Source organism: Vipera ursinii, assembly GCF_947247035.1.
Source record: "Vipera ursinii genome assembly, chromosome: 1".
Taxonomy (NCBI): domain Eukaryota; kingdom Metazoa; phylum Chordata; class Lepidosauria; order Squamata; family Viperidae; genus Vipera; species Vipera ursinii.
In genome coordinates, this window is record NC_139512.1 from 115,422,390 (window position 1) to 115,438,498 (window position 16,109).

General features: G+C 42.2%; 1 protein-coding gene across 1 annotated transcript; it reads right to left on the bottom strand.

Moving 5' to 3' along the window:
• Positions 1 to 1,524: 1,524 nt before the first annotated feature.
• On the bottom strand, positions 1,525 to 15,829 carry OOSP3 (oocyte secreted protein family member 3; the record flags this gene model as incomplete). The annotated part of the gene is made up of 9 exons (XM_083360315.1): positions 1,525 to 1,784; positions 3,836 to 4,057; positions 4,994 to 5,177; positions 5,541 to 5,652; positions 8,459 to 8,630; positions 9,283 to 9,386; positions 11,738 to 11,850; positions 13,420 to 13,598; positions 15,760 to 15,829. The coding sequence occupies 9 exons, from the start codon at positions 15,827 to 15,829 to the stop codon at positions 1,525 to 1,527; spliced, it is 1,416 nt and encodes a 471-aa protein (XP_083216441.1).
• Positions 15,830 to 16,109: the final 280 nt, after the last annotated feature.

The window sequence follows — 16,109 nt, forward strand, 5'->3', positions numbered from 1 at the left end:
TAACCACCTGTCAAAATCCACTCTGGTTTTATGCAAATGTTTCCTATAGAATCCAAAGGAAGCCCAACAATCAACTTCAATTGAATTCCTTTTGGACACAGAATCGAGCAATTCTAGAAGAGCAGTAACAGCAGTCAAAACAGCAACTGGCAGGTTAAGGGGGTCCTCAGAAACATAGCTGGCTCACTGTTTCCAAGCAGCCTCTACTTCCTGGCCACCTCCAGTTATTAGATATTGTTCAGATTGATCGAGGTCCCATTGGCTCAGAGATCTGGCAGATACAGGGGAAGAGCTTAGTCTGAAAGAAAATGGACTCTTTTGCTACCTGAGCAGCATAGTCCTGGAAGAACACTGATCTGAGGGGAGGAAGCCTGCCCTCTCTTCCCAACTGGTGGTTGGCTGATTCCAGAGATAGGGCAAAAGGTCACTTGACTTTCTCACCAACAGAGTACCCAATGAATGAAGCAATCATAGTGTATCCGTGGCAAAATCTGTCTTTGGATCAGAGAGAGAAAGTACAATTTTAACCCTGCTACAATTTAAGAACAATTTAAGATCGCCTCAGATATGACTTGGGGAATCAAATGAAGGCAGCTGAGGTTTAGGGGCAGGACTGTGCTGCAGTTGGGTGAAAATGAAGACAGGCTCATCCTCTTTTTGTTTTTTGTTTTGTTCTCCCATTGCACCACCTCTAGAGAAAGGAAAGAAGCAAGCCTGGTTTGGGGTAAACACACAAGCCTGACATTTGGGGGTTGAGATTAAAAGAGAAATAGGTAGCTGAATTCTCCACCAATAGAAATGTGGCGCTACTGTTTCCCCACTGCCATCTCAAACCTGAATTTAGGAACAACGTAAGTTGCTGAAGTCTTGTTTCTATGGATCTTCAGTTATGACTATACTATATATGTAAGCCGTTTTAGGAATATCTTGAGCATCCTAATTCTACATTAGTCTCCCCATCCCCACCCTTGCCGTTTTAAGATTAGGTGTGTGAGATATATTATAATGAGCTTTGGAGGAAGGGTCCACATGAACTGAGGAGGACATTTAGTCCTGTACTCTCTAATTCTTGAGCATTAAAGATGTCTGTATATAGCTCTCCATGTGGATGGCTGAAGGTAAGCTGCTTAAAATGTGGCAAGAAGTCAGATGAGATCTGCAGCTGTGTTTCGGCTGATCAACAAAGCAATTAATAGCCAGTGATGTTTTTGTGATAAGAAACATATTTGCAATGTTAGCAGATGAAATACATTTGCAAAGTGAAAAACCAGCAAGCTGGTTCTGGTTTTGGAGCTCGCCCTGGGTGTCCTTTGTAATGTTGCCAGTTTGTTTGTATTATGAACTTGTGTACTAGGACCTCTGAAACAACTTATGGAATAGAATTAGGTAATATGCATATTACATTGGTCTATGACTGTAACAAAATTTGATTTGTTACACATTACACAATTACACTTTCTGTTTTGCATTGGCATATTTATTTTCTTAAATACTTGCTACCCAGAAAGAAGTAGGTTTGCCCTTCTAAAATACAGCTACTAGATCATCAGGTTTCCTAGAAGCAACACTGGACTGCCCAGAGGTTTCAACGCCAGATGTTCCAACTGATGCCGGTGCCATGGCCACAGCACTAGTTTCTCTTAGAACTGACTGGATCATCTCCATTTGGTATCTTCTGCGTGAATGCTTGTTGGAATAGTAACAGCCCAGGATGGACACCAAAACAATGAAGGAACAGGCAACCAATATGACCATGGTGGCAGTGGAAAAGGGGAGATGAAATCCTGTAAGGAGAAGAAATAATAATAATAGTAATAATAGTAATAATAATATTAGCCTTGGGTGCAATCCCAAAATAACTGGAGCACCACTTGAACACCATTGGCATTGACAAATTCATCATTAGTCAATTGCAGAAGGCGGCCTTACTAGGAACAGCTTCCATCCTGCAACGATATTTGTAATACCATTAAACATCCACATCTGCCTATCCCAGGTTCCTTGGTAAGGACTCGATAGGTAGACAAAAATGCCAAATCTAGTCTGAACATCTGGCTGACTGTGCAATGACCAGTAATAATAATAAAGTTGGAAGGGACCTTGGAGGTCTTCTAGTCTAATCCCCTGTTCAGGCAGGAAACCCTATACCAAGGGTCCCCAACCTTGGCCACGTTATGACTTGTGGACTTCAACTCCCAGAATTCCTCAGCTGGCTGAGGAATTCTGGGAGTTGAAGTCCACAAGTCATAACGTGGCCAAGGTTGGGGACCTCTGTCCTATAACATTTCAGACAAATGGTTGCAAAGATAGAATGGAAGGTCAGAATGGCAATTCATAGGGAAGATGACAAACTGAATCCTTACTGGTATATCAGCTACAAAACCCAGTGCCTCCTAGACCCCCTTCATTCTCCCAAGCTTTTTAGAAGGCTGACTGGAAATCCTATCAGATCCAAAGAGCTCTCTTCATTCCCACTCTAAATTGAGGTGCCTCCTGCTACTCAGGACCAAATGTATGCTGCAAATTCCCCAGTGCACACTTAGGCACTGATCTTCGGGTTCAAACACAGGTTCTCTGATTAAACCAAGGCTCCAAAGAAAGTCTTGGCATTTTTTACACGGAGGGAATGTTTGCTGTGTTGATAATATCTGATCAAATGCAAATGTCATGCGGCAACCCGTAACTGTACAGTATTAACACAGCTGTGGCTTTCTCTTCGACTATCTCTTTAGATTTGAAAGGCCATTGAAAAAAGAAAGTCTATTGGAACAGCCTTTCCTGTGCTGTATTGGTTGCTTTTCCCATTTGCACCTAACAAGAGTACAGACGTGCCCTGGCAATAGATCTTTTGGGTTGTGTGCCCATGATTTTGCCCTCATTTATCAGCAAGGCAGGCTGAAGTGGCCCTTAGCTGCATCAGTATTAACATAATGCTTCCTTATTTTGACAAAGTCCAAAGGCAGCTTTCAAGTGAAGGGACCCCTCAAAGGAAAATCAGATGGTGGACACTGACTGAGAACAGACAAAATAGAGGCAGGAAAAGGACTCACAATGGCAACAGCAAATTTCACTCAGGTGACGTTTTCTGCTGAAAACCTTAATTTGGCAAAGAGGAAAAGATCTGACATGTACCTCCTTTGGAGAACACCAAGCTGAGACTACATAAAGGACTTGCTCCTTCGTGCATCAGAAATGCATTATTATTACAGAAAGTGCCAGAATCTGTACTTTGATCAACAATCCTTCATAGCTGAGCCTGTTGCCAATTATAAGATTTTGTAACAAAGTCCTGATTCAAATATTTAGCCTAATGAGACTATCCCACGTATCCAATTAAGCCTAATCTAGCTATGAAATCTTATACCATAATAAATTCGTTAAAAGTTAAAAAGAATTCCCCAAACCATTTTGTTCTTTGCTATAAAAAGCTTACTTCTCTGGAAAAAGGAAATGTTGACTTTGCATTATTGCCTACAGATTAGAAGGAAAACCCATCCTTAGGAAACAAACAAACCCTGATACAGCTACTGGTCTCTCAAGAATCACAAGTGGAATTCAGTATTTGCAGACAGCTTTACAAAACAAGTTAGTTAGTTAGTTACTCTCCCTGACAATTATGTTTACCGCCATTTCTTACAGACATGCAGCATAAAAAAATGGCTGATATGTTTAACTCTACTGACACCAGAGCCACTGGCCACCACAGCAGGAAGGAAGAAATGTGCTGTTAAAACTGCTCTGTGAAACACATCGTCATATCCATGGCCTCAGTTCTGTCCCACCTCCTGCCCCAAATCTCAACCCATCAAAAAATTGAAAAACGTGGTATCCTCACTGGTGGCATCTTCTTTCACTCCTTCTTTCCTCATGATAACATTCACCATCTGGTTCAGAGATGGTTCAGCAGCATGAGATGTGACGGGCACAGCAGGGACAGAGTCGGTCACAATGGACATCAGCTCCAAGGTCCTGGAGCCATTCTGCTCCAGAGAGGTGTGGGGCTGCTCCCCTTTCAGTTCAATGGGACCAAGTTTCAGGTCTCCTTCTCCAAGCGTTCCTGGAAAGAGGCAAATAAAGACTTGGAATTCAACCCTGCAGTTCCATATATTATTACCACACTGTCTTATGCAATGCGATTCAATTTCTCTGTGCTGTTCATTTCATTCTACTTGGGATACATATGACCTGAATGGCGTAGAAATTTGGTAAGAAAATACATGCTATGGATTTTAGAATTCCTCAATTAGCCTGAACTTTTCTAATGTAGAAGAACAAACGGGCTGCTTCTACTTAGGCAGGTGCCAAACAGGGCTAGTAAATAAAGCCATCGTTTTGCTGAACTTTTAAACGACAAACATTAAGCTCAAGGATTATCCTGCAAAGCCGATATTGTTTATTAAATGTATATGCTGGACTCTTAAGAGATCTTGGAGTCTCTACTAATAATTTTTTTTAAAAAACTGACCAAAAAATACAAAGGAAAGAAAAAACAGTAACCAATAATCCCAGATGGCAATATCTTCATTAATCCCCAGATGTCCTCTGAAAAATGTCCTGAGCTCGGTTTTCACCAGCCTCTGGAAAGCCACCATAGAGGGGCCTAATCTTGTTTCCAGGAGGCTATTTCCAAATATAGGTACCATTATCAGCCTCTCTTGCCCATGAAAGTTGCTCCAGGATAACCACATTGGATGGGTTAATTCTGGTTGGAGAAGAGCTAACTGGGCACCAAGCTATAAGGGTTTATAAATTAAAACCAGCAATTTCAGGAGCTCTACTTTTTTTTCCTACTCATTGTCCAGGTATTATTGTATAGTTTCTCAGAGCTCCTCAGAAAACCAAAGGACATGCTCGGACTGACCCACACCCAAGACGCAATCCTGTCAAGGGCCCAAATCTCCTCCTGGTACAAGAGGCCAAAGTGGGGTCATGGATCAGATCCACCAGACGCCTGAGATGAACCATTCTAATAGGGAATGGGAGGTCACACTACCTCTGCTCTGCGGCTGTCTCCTTTTTCTTCTTTTGCTGCCACAGCCAGTATGAGATGCACAACAGGAGCAATCCACCCTTTCGTGAGAGCTCCAGGTTGCAGTAGCCTGATCATAGGAGCATGCCTTATTGAGCTGGTTTGCTGGGCCAACGGGTACTGCCTTCAAGTGGCAGATGAGGTAGATCTAAAAGAATCAGAATAGATACAGTATTAGCTAGTAACTTAAAGAATCCTGTATTTGGGACAAGATACAGAAGAATCCATGGTAATCCCTTATACCAAAAGCATCTGCTATTATTGGCATAATAATAGGCATCTGTTGTGATGCATAAGGGGGACTCACTCCATTTTAATACCTTCCCTCAATATAGGCAGTGCCAAAACTAAATTAGAAGGATGGCTTTATTCCTCACCTTTTAAAGATGATATTGTATCTACATACATGCGCTTAGATTTTCCACCCCAACTCATACCCACACACTAATCAAGCATACTAGCCCTATATTTAGAAATTCAACTTCCATTTCTTCCCATCCTCTATCTTAACCTGATTGTTGGAGGCTCCAATGAAGGTAAATGTATCCAGTTGGAAACGGAGAAACCCATCTTCTCTCACGGCAAGAAAATGGGAGCCACTGTGCAGCCCATCTACAAAGCATCTGCAGGATAGACAGAAACAACACGAATGGGCTCATTTTCCTTTCCCAAGTTATCGATACTTCTAATTAGGGCTTTCTTTGTGTTTGTCAATAGTATTGCAATGATGAGCACAACTGCAAGCTGGGTGATTTCAAGTCAGAAACTCTCTCTTAAGTCCAACCCGCATCACAGGATTGTTGTTGTGGAGAAATGTCCATTGGGTGGACCAGACCATGATAAACACCACATGGCTGGCTGAAAGTAAAGGTAAAGGTAAAGGTTCGCCCGCACATGTGTGCTAGTCGTTTCCGACTCTAGGGGCCGGTGCTCATCTCCGTTTCAAAGCCGAAGAGCCAGTGCTTGTCCGAGGACATCTCTGTGGTCATGTGGCCGGCATGACTAGACGCCAAAGGCGCACAGAACACTGTTACCTTCCCACCGGAGTGGTCCCTATTTTTCTACTTGCATTTTTACGTGCTTTCGGACTGCTAGGTTGGCAGAAGCTGGGACGAGTAACAGGCGCTCACTCTGCTACACGGCACTCGGGATTCGACCTGCCAAACTGCCGACCTTCTGATCGACAAGCTCAGCGTCCTAACCCACTGAGCCACCGCGTCCCAACACGAATGGGCTCATTTTCCTTTCCCAGGTTATCAATACTTCTAATTAGGGCTTTCTTTGTGTTTGTCAATAGTATTGCAATGATGAGCACAACTGCAAGCTGGGTGATTTCAAGTCAGAAACTCTCTCTTAAGTCCAACCCGCATCACAGGATTGTTGTTGTGGAGAAATGTCCATTGGGTGGACCAGACCATGATAAACACCACATGGCTGGCTGAAAGTAAAGGTAAAGGTAAAGGTTCCCCCGCACATGTGTGCTAGTCGTTTCCGACTCTAGGGGCCGGTGCTCATCTCCGTTTCAAAGCCGAAGAGCCAGTGCTTGTCCGAGGACATCTCTGTGGTCATGTGGCCGGCATGACTAGACGCCAAAGGCGCACGGAACACTGTTACCTTCCCACCGGAGTGGTCCCTATTTTTCTACTTGCATTTTTACGTGCTTTCGAACTGCTAGGTTGGCAGAAGCTGGGACAAGTAACAGGCGCTCACTCTGCTACACGGCACTCGGGATTCGACCTGCCAAACTGCCGACCTTCTGATCGACAAGCTCAGCGTCCTAACCCACTGAGCCACCGCATCCGAACACGAATGGGCTCATTTTCCTTTCCCAGGTTATCAATACTTCTAATTAGGGCTTTCTTTGTGTTTGTCAATAGTATTGCAATGATGAGCACAACTGCAAGCTGGGTGATTTCAAGTCAGAAACTCTCTCTTAAGTCCAACCCGCATCACAGGATTGTTGTTGTGGAGAAATGTCCATTGGGTGGACCAGACCATGATAAACACCACATGGCTGGCTGAAAGTACTTTTACCCAAAATTGGCTACAACAATAGAATCTTGCAAGTCTAGTGGTGCTGTACCCTTCTTCCTTTTTTTTATAGTTCAGTGAATTATGGGAGGTTGCCTGAGCCACATTTAAAAATGTTTAGGCCCTTTTGCTTAGGAAACAGCAAGTGCATATCTCCACCAAGGTCATGTTCTTTGCTATCTATTGGAAAATAGGAGGAGGGAACATTATATAAGCTAGTTGTACTACAAGTGGTAGATTTCTAGATCTAAATCTAAATAGAATGGCAGAGTTGGAAGAGACCTTGGAGGTCTTCTAGTCCAACCCCCTGCTTTATTTTAGAAAGAGGCTTTATTTTGAGAAGCCAGGAAATCATTGCCATTTCTTCACATTTTAGAAACAAAAGTCATTTCCTCCAAATTCGAGTTCGAGTGGACATGATGATGAAATAGTGGCCAGCTTCTTTCATCATGCTAAACCACAACATCCCTCTATGGTTTAGACACTTCAGTGGGTTAAAGGAAGGGATGGTAGTGGAGGTTCATTTTAGGGGCGGTAAACAATAAATAGCCATGGTTTCTAGAGTCTCCCTACAGTTCCCAAAGCGCTGCTCCCTTCTAACTACTTTTCTCTCGGGTTAAGTCTGAGAAGAGACAAGAAGAAAAAGAAGAACTCTCTTATCTTTGGACACACTCCAACTCAGAATAGATCTGCTCTCCAGCAGCCACTTTGGGACACCTACAGGCTTTTTTTACAGGGTGCCGAAAAGTTGTGGGCCCTTCCAATGGTAAAAATTATAGACCAGACATGTCAAACACAAGGCCCGGGGGCCGGATTCGGCCCGCAAAGTGGTTTCATGCGGCCCGCGAAACCATCCTGGAAAAAGTGAGGGAACGGCCCCCACTGCCTTGGCCCTGGCCCAGAGACCCTCCTTCTGCCAGAGACCCCCAGATCTGTCCCACTCTTGCCCAGGCCCCCAGAGGCACCCTTGATGCCAACGATGTAGAGCTGGCCACGCCCACCCAGTAGGCCATTCGCACTCTAGCCACGCCCACCCAGTAGGCCACACCACCCTGGCCATACCCACCCGGCCCCCTGAGGGCAACCGCAATGCTGATGTGGCCCTCAATGAAATTGAGTTTGACACCCCTGTTATAGACCATCAAGTTCTCAACCACTAACTTGACGGAACATTCTGCCTTCTCAGTTATTTTAGTCTCCAGGTGGGGTAGTCCCCACTCAGTTACAAGGAAATAACTGAACAGCATTTACTCTCCAAGTCCAATGAGAAGGACCTTCCTTTCGCAAGCACGGGAATCTGGTTAAAGATGCTTACTTCTACTAAGAAACATGAGGCTACTTGTAAAGATAACGACTACCACATCTCATTCTGCTGTGCCCAAACTCTCAGAGACTTACCCATGATTTGTGATGACCTCATATTTCACCGAGGATTCTGCACTTGGGCGAGCGACACATTCATCCACGTAGATTCTCAGTGGTACATGGTTATCCTTTCTTACTGATGCCTGAATGTTGATGAAGTCCCCAAGATAGTAAGTAGGGTTAAGCGTCGGTTGTGACCAGCTACCTGAAAAACAATATATTAATAGAAGATCATCGATATCATAGATAAGCAACCTGTAGCCTACCCCAAAATCTTTTTTTTTCTTAATAATTTCTCAAGCTCCTCCTTTCCCCGATGCAAGTTTCAGTGATACGGATTTACTGTTCTACGTACTCTTTAAAATACTCATTAGGGATTTAAAAATAGCTATCTATTAGATTTACTTAATACAGGTAGTCTTTGACTTACAACAGTTCATTTAGTGACTGTTCAAAGTTACAACAGTACTGGGGAAAGTGAGTTATGACCATTATTCACACTTATGACTGTTGGAGCATCCCCACAGTCACATGATCAAAATTCGGATGCTTGGTGACTGACTCGCATTTATGACGGTTGCAGTGTCCCAGGATCATGTGACCACCTTTTGCAACCTTCTGACAAGCAAAGTCAATGGGGAAGCCAGATTCACTTAATAACCATGTTACTAATTTAACAACTGCAGCAATTCACTTAACAACTGTGGCAAGAAAAGTCATAAAATGGGTAAAAATTCACTTAACAACTGCCTTACTTAGCAATACAAAATTTGGACTCAGTTGTGGTGGTAAGTCGAGGACTACCTGTATTTATACAAGTCAATGGAAACTGTATTCAATTTGATTAGCACACTCACTGTCATAGACTTCCAGAGCAAACACCAGGTTCTGATGGTCCACCACGGTAGATCTGAAAGGGACCCAAGTAGGACGGAGTCCAAGGGAAGAGACGTTCCAGGACCTAAATTTAGACACCATGTTTATCTAGTCACATCCTCTTTTTTTGCTTTTCAGAAGATCATCTTCTCTGTATGTTGCCCAGAGGAACATTGACAGGACCATCTGGGAGTTTGAAATCCCAGGGCTGAAGAGGTTTAATTGCTCTTCTCCCCAACTGTCTCTAGTGGACCTTACCCTGATGGAGGTAAGAACAATTGCTACTTGGCAAAGGAGACGTTGCCCTTACTCTCTTTGCTATCCTCTATATACCATGACTGGGGAATTCTGGGAATTGAAGTCCACATATCTTCAAGATGCCAAGGTTGAGAAACACTGCTCTATACGTTGCTTCAGGGTGATATTTGCAAAACAAAAAATAAGCAATAATGTGCTTTTAGCATATAACGGCAACAGCGTTGTGGGGTCAAGAGGTGGAGTTGAGCTTGTCAGGTAATTTCAGCATAAGACAGACTCTCAGATACACCCTCTCAGATTTTTCCAAATGCTTTCCCAAAACTCTCTACGATTTATACTTCTATTATTTTTTCCCCTTTGCATTTTACCACAAGGAAGTTTTTTTCATTACCAGCTGACTTATTTATGTGCATTAATCATACTTGTTATGTTCCCCTTTGATTTCTTTGGATATTACAAATTTAAATTCTACGCCTTCTGGGCTTTAAGAAAATAAACCCAAAGCTCCATCTTCACCTAGGTTCTGCCTACCTAGCAGTTGGAAAGCATGCAAATGCGAGTAGATAAATAGATACCACTTTGGTGGGGAGGAAACAGAGCTGCACAATATCTGCTGGCCTCATCGCTGCAGAGACAGACTTTGGACAGTATTGGCTCACAAACCCTTTAAATGGAGATGAGTGCCACCCCCTATAGTCAGCAACGACTAGTGGACTAAAATCTGCAGGGACTTCTTTCTTTCGTTTCCTTCCTTTCCTTCAGGAATAACATTGTTAAACCTTCCCTGAAAAGGAATTCTGAGCAAGAAGGCTGAAACTCTCTTAAAAAAAACAACAACCCCGTGATTTAATACTGTATCCTTCACGGATCTATGATTAGCTGGATCGTGAGGCCCTGTGCACAATCACTCATGCTGTGGTCATCGCGACTGGATTACTGCAATGCATTATACTTGGGGCTACTCTTGAAGACTATTTGGATGCAGAACTGCTCCATAATCCAGCTGCATGGACAGTTCCGGGAGCCCCTAGTGTTGCACATAGGGCACTGCTGTTGTGAGAGCAGCATTGATTACCAGTTTGCTTCCAGGTCCAATTCAAGGTGTTGGTTACCTTTAAAGCCATTTATGGCACAGGTCCAGAGTATCTGAGGAGCCATTAAACCTCATTTGGACTGGGCTGCCCCAGTTGCTCCAGTGGAAGAGTCCTGTTGCACAGCCCATGCACTAAACAGGGGTGTCAAACTCAATTTCATTGAGGGCCACATCAGCATTGCGGTTGCCCTCAGGGGGCCAGGTGGGTGTGGCCTGGGTGGGCATGGCCTACTGGGTGGGCGTGGCTAAAGTGCATATGGCCTACTGGGTGGGCATGGCCAGCTCTACATCGTTCGCATCAAGGGTGCCTATGGGGGCCTGGGCAGGAGTGGGACAGATCTGAGGGTCTCTGGCAGGAGGAGGGTCTCTGGGCCAGGGCCAAGGCAGTGGGGGCCGTTCCCTCACTGTTTCCAGGATGACTTCGCGGGCCGCATGAAACCACTTCGCGGGCCGGATCTGGCCCCCGGGCCTTGTGTTTGACATGTCTGCACTAAAGAATTCTAGCTGGAAGGGCAAGAAGAAGACTCTTTTTCACTTTTGCGCCTGCCTTATGGAGCATACTACCACTGGAAGTGAGGACTGCTCCCATGCTTTTGGCCTTCCAAAAACCTGGTTTGCCTGTTGGCTTGGGGTAGCCGTCACTGATGAAGGTGATTGCCAGGGTAAGATCTTTGCTATTTGTCCCTTTGGTTCTACTTTTACATATAGTTTTAAAAACTTTGTTTTTATATTTATCTTTTTAACGTCTGCAAGCTGCCCAGAGTCGCCTTGTAGGTGAGAGGGGCAGTATATAAGTTTAATGTAAAAAAAGGGGACATTATATACTTTCCTAGAAGGAAAGATGCAGTTAAGTACAAATCCAATTCAAATTAATTCTCAGAGCTCAGGATGCTGGTAGCAGTAATGCCAGTTCTGATACTATAAGAGACTATGTATGTAGCTTCTTGGTCTGCTTTAAATAGATAACAAATAACAAAAGATGGATTTCCACATTTCAACATTTAGGACTCAGTCTATAAAACATAGAGAAATAATTATAACTGAGACTATCTCTCGTTTCACCAGCATGTTATTCCATGACTTACCTAGGATAGAAACAGTTTATAGCATGGGAGAATGGACTGGTCCTGATCACCCCATCTGGAGCTGAAGGCACATAGTGGAGAGTGTTCTTATAATGGATGCTTCCTGGAAGAAGCTATGTGGACAAATAAAACATATGCAGAAGCTCATTTTAAGGTTATATTCTAAGATGACTAAGAGCCTTTCCCCACTGCTGAATTAAAGCACCATTCGCCCATCCTTGAATAAACGAACATGAACTCAATAGGATATAGCTGCCCCTACCTGCTCATCCTTATCCCTTGCTTAATGCCTCTGTTCTGCTCATGGGTGAACAGAATATTATTTGGATATTGCATAATTTTGTTCCAACATTCTGTTAAGTTGGGAAGAATGAAAAGAAGTCCCAGCAGACTGCAAATAACCAAAAAAATTTTCCAAGGCTACTAAGATTGTATAAACAGATTCTTCTGTTTTCAAAAAAAAACCCAATGAAATCAGTGTGAATCTTATTAAGTAGCTCACTCCTGCCAATAATCAAGGCCAAGACTACAGCTTCATCCCAAGAAATGACATCTATAGTTGGGTAGAGGATGATAAAACCACCTTATCTTTTGACAAAGCACCCTCGTCAGCTAGATTTTGAATTATTACTTTGCAACAGAAAACATCCTATTCAATGTTAAATATTTTGGAGCAACTTCAGTAATCTATTAATAAATTAAGAAATGGGGTGCAAATTTCTCTTCATCACAAACTTTGTAACTGAGTAAAAGGACAATTTGTTTACCCTCAGCAAACTGATCCAGCAAATGATGAAGATGAAGATATATGATATAGCAGAAGAATCCGAGAAGAGAAATAGCTTTTAAAATGCCCAAAGCTTATAAACAAGCAGATCATTGCTTTCCAGAAAAGAAATTACAAATGAAAAAAATGACATAATTTAAAAAGTTGAAATAACAAAGAACACAAGGAAAAGGTAAAAAAAACACACCAACCCAAAGTAGATATGTGAAACAGCTTTATCTAATGCCAAATTTTAGATTTTATCTGTAGTTTGTTACTTGGATCTTTTGGCCAGAAATAAAACTACGGTAAATGAAAACTCTTTGAAGAAATGTATATATTGTGCTATGCTCGTAAGTACCATTTATTACCGATACCATCCCAATACTAATATCTGCACCTGTAGAACATATCCAACAATTGTTGCAAAATAATTTTCAAGACACAATTTCCCATGAGTTCAAATCATGAGAAAGCAATCTTTTCATTCCATTATGCACAAGTCGGAGATATGTGGAATGCTGTGTTTGGGCACCACAGTTCGAAAATGACAATGACACCTTGAAACAACTTCACAAAAGTGCAACCAAGATGATGGTATGGAAATCAAGCCCTATAAGATGCAATTAAATTATCTGGGTAGGTCTTGCCTATAATAAGAAATTACTAAAGATATGATGGCAGTCTCCAAATACATGAAGATTGTTGCATAGAAGCAGAAGTGAATTTATGGCAGAATAATATCCAGAGGGTTAAAATAGCAAGGAAGGAGGTTCAGGATAGACCTCCAGAGATCTGATGGTTCTGTCATTCTACTGCTATTATCCAGAGGGGTACTTGCCTTCCTGACTGGTGTTATTGCAAAGACCTCTATAATTAAACTATTCACAAAATTCCAAACACGGTGCTTTCTTACTTGTCTGGTGGCTCCACAAGCAAAGAGAGGATATTCCAGCAGGAGAACATTTGCGTGTACAGCTGTCACTGTACAGCCAGTTCCCAGAATCAGCTCATTGGCATTAACCATCACACCAGTCCCGAAGAGATTCACAGGAACAGTGATGACTAGATGCGAGCTTCCACAGGACACCGAAACTGCAGAAGATACAAGGGGTCAGCTGCTAGAGCAATCTGTAGCAGCATATTTTTTCTACATGCAGGAACATGCAGGGGTTTTCATAAATAGTACCATTAAGCTCCTGAAAAGATGGAGGATCCAGAAGATTAAATCAGAGCTCCAATCAATTGAGATTATCATTCTACACATTACATAAGATGCCTCCAAGAAGTCAAGAGGAAGACATAAAGGCCTCATTTGTTGTTGGTCCCCACCAATTAGCTTCAGAGCTGCCCTTATATCTGGCAGAGTAACTGGCCAACTCAGAGGGTAGATAATTGGGAGAGTGAGGGCAGCCACTGAGAGGAAGAGAGGGTTGTGGCTGGTCTGAAGCCCTTATGTCATGTCTACTACCATTGGAAGTGTATTGTTCTCACACTTTCTAATCTTTGTAAACCATCAGTCGTATTTGTTAAGCCTCTGCTTAAAAGCCAGAGAGTCTAGGAAGCTTTTCAATCACCCCTCATTCCTTTTTAATAAAACCAATGAATAACTGAAGCAATCACATATTCAGGCTGTCCTATACTTAGGTGCACAGAAGCATCCACTTCGGATGAAGTAACTATTCAAGCAGACAATTAGGATCAAACTCTTTGTTACATCTAACCCACCAAGCTATTTAGGGCACTAGACAGCCCTATCAAGCTATTTTGTGGCTCTGTTCACATGCCAGGTTGCTTTCCCAACCTTAACTAAACCACAACTTTTTCATCTGACCCAATTGTTCAACCCTGAACTAATTGCAATACATAAATCTAAAAGGGTAATTAGTAGTTTGTGGTCCTGGGAGTTCTGTAAATTTATCTTGCCTGCATTTCTCCAATGCCCCCCTTCAACTGATACATTGGCTGAGTTCACACAACTCTTTTACACACACACACACAGAGAGAGAGAGAGAGAGAGAGAGAGAGAGAGAGAGAGAGAGAGAGAGAGAGAGAGAGAGAGAGAGAGAGAGCTATCCCAATTAACCAGACAATGGTAGGAAAACAACCAGTATTTTACTTAGCAATTAAGAAACAAACTTTTCATCAAGCATGGGCCTTGCCAGCAAACAGGCCAAGTTAAGGGCTTCTAGGAAAAAAGTAACTTAACTCTTATGCTAAAGAATGTGCACATATAAACTGCCTACGTGTGAGTGAATAGTGAAGTCAGGCTATCTCCAGAAGTAACATTTTTTTAATGTTGTCCATTAGGTTTCCTCTTAACAGTCATGAATTTATTTAACATTCCCTTTACTGTATCTAGAAATGACCTAATCGATACCATCTTTAAATTCTCTAAGACCCTACAGACATTTTATAAATAAAACAGCTTGATGCACACCTGGCCCTGGATTCTATTTTTTTTAAATCCTCTGTAGCTTTTTTTTTCCTGATTGGCCCAGTTTGGAAACCAAAATTGGTTGACTGTCATTTGCTATCTGCAGATTATTTATATTTTTAGAAACTGCATATCCCCAACCACTATTACAGTTGAACTTCCATTTAAAAAGTTCCATTAAATAAATTGAACTACATGTTTCTTTACATGTAACTCAAGATTTTATGCACGGTTATCTGTTCATTTAAAAAAAGAGAAAAAAAACTGTTTTCCTTAATTCTGTGCCAACAAACCTTCATACAAACTAAAGACTTTGCACAAGTTAATCTAATTAAGGGTCCTCCAACAAGACTTGTCTATTGATCTGAAAGCATACCAAATCTAGCAAAATGCCCAGAACTAAAAAAAACTATTGGGTTTTCTTTCTAATTCTGAGCCAAATTCCCCACTTTCCCCCATTTTACAACTTGGTAAGATGTCCTAATAAATATACTTTCTCCCCATTCCCAGCACTGGTTCACTAGCCTAGTGAGTTGACTGGCTTGTATTGTGAATACATTAAAGGAACAAAGCTAATTCTTCCCTAACACCAAGTAATGCACATCAGCTTTAATTAATCCCCATTAAAACTGTTTTGTAATTAGAATTGCATCTTGGCAGATCTTTAATAACAGAAAACAACCTGTAATAAAAGAACATTGAAGCCTGGTCCTCTGAATAGACACCAAAAACAAATTACAATAGCTGGTTAAGGAGCAATCAATTAGCCCTTCCTTCTTTTTTTCTTTTCATTTCTCCAAATTCCCTCTCTACATTTACCTGAGGAGTTCTGACTAGAAACACCAGTGAGTAAAAGCAACAAAGCCCATAGGCTTAGATGATTCTCCATCGTTCACAACAACTACTCAAGAATTCTCCCAGGTGGGAACCAAGTCCTGGGCCCTCTCATTGGCTTCATTTATAGCTCGTGCAATACTCAGGTGCCTTGACTTCTTCCAATGAAACTCTATAAGCCATTTCTTCTATTCTGAGAGAATTCAGAGGTGATTTTCAGGCTGGGTTCACAGCCCTTTCTGGGATAAAACACAGGCTGCTTTTTGGTTAATTCATGTAATGTACTTAGTCAATAGCAATTCCACCATGTTGTACAAATACTCATACATTTTGTA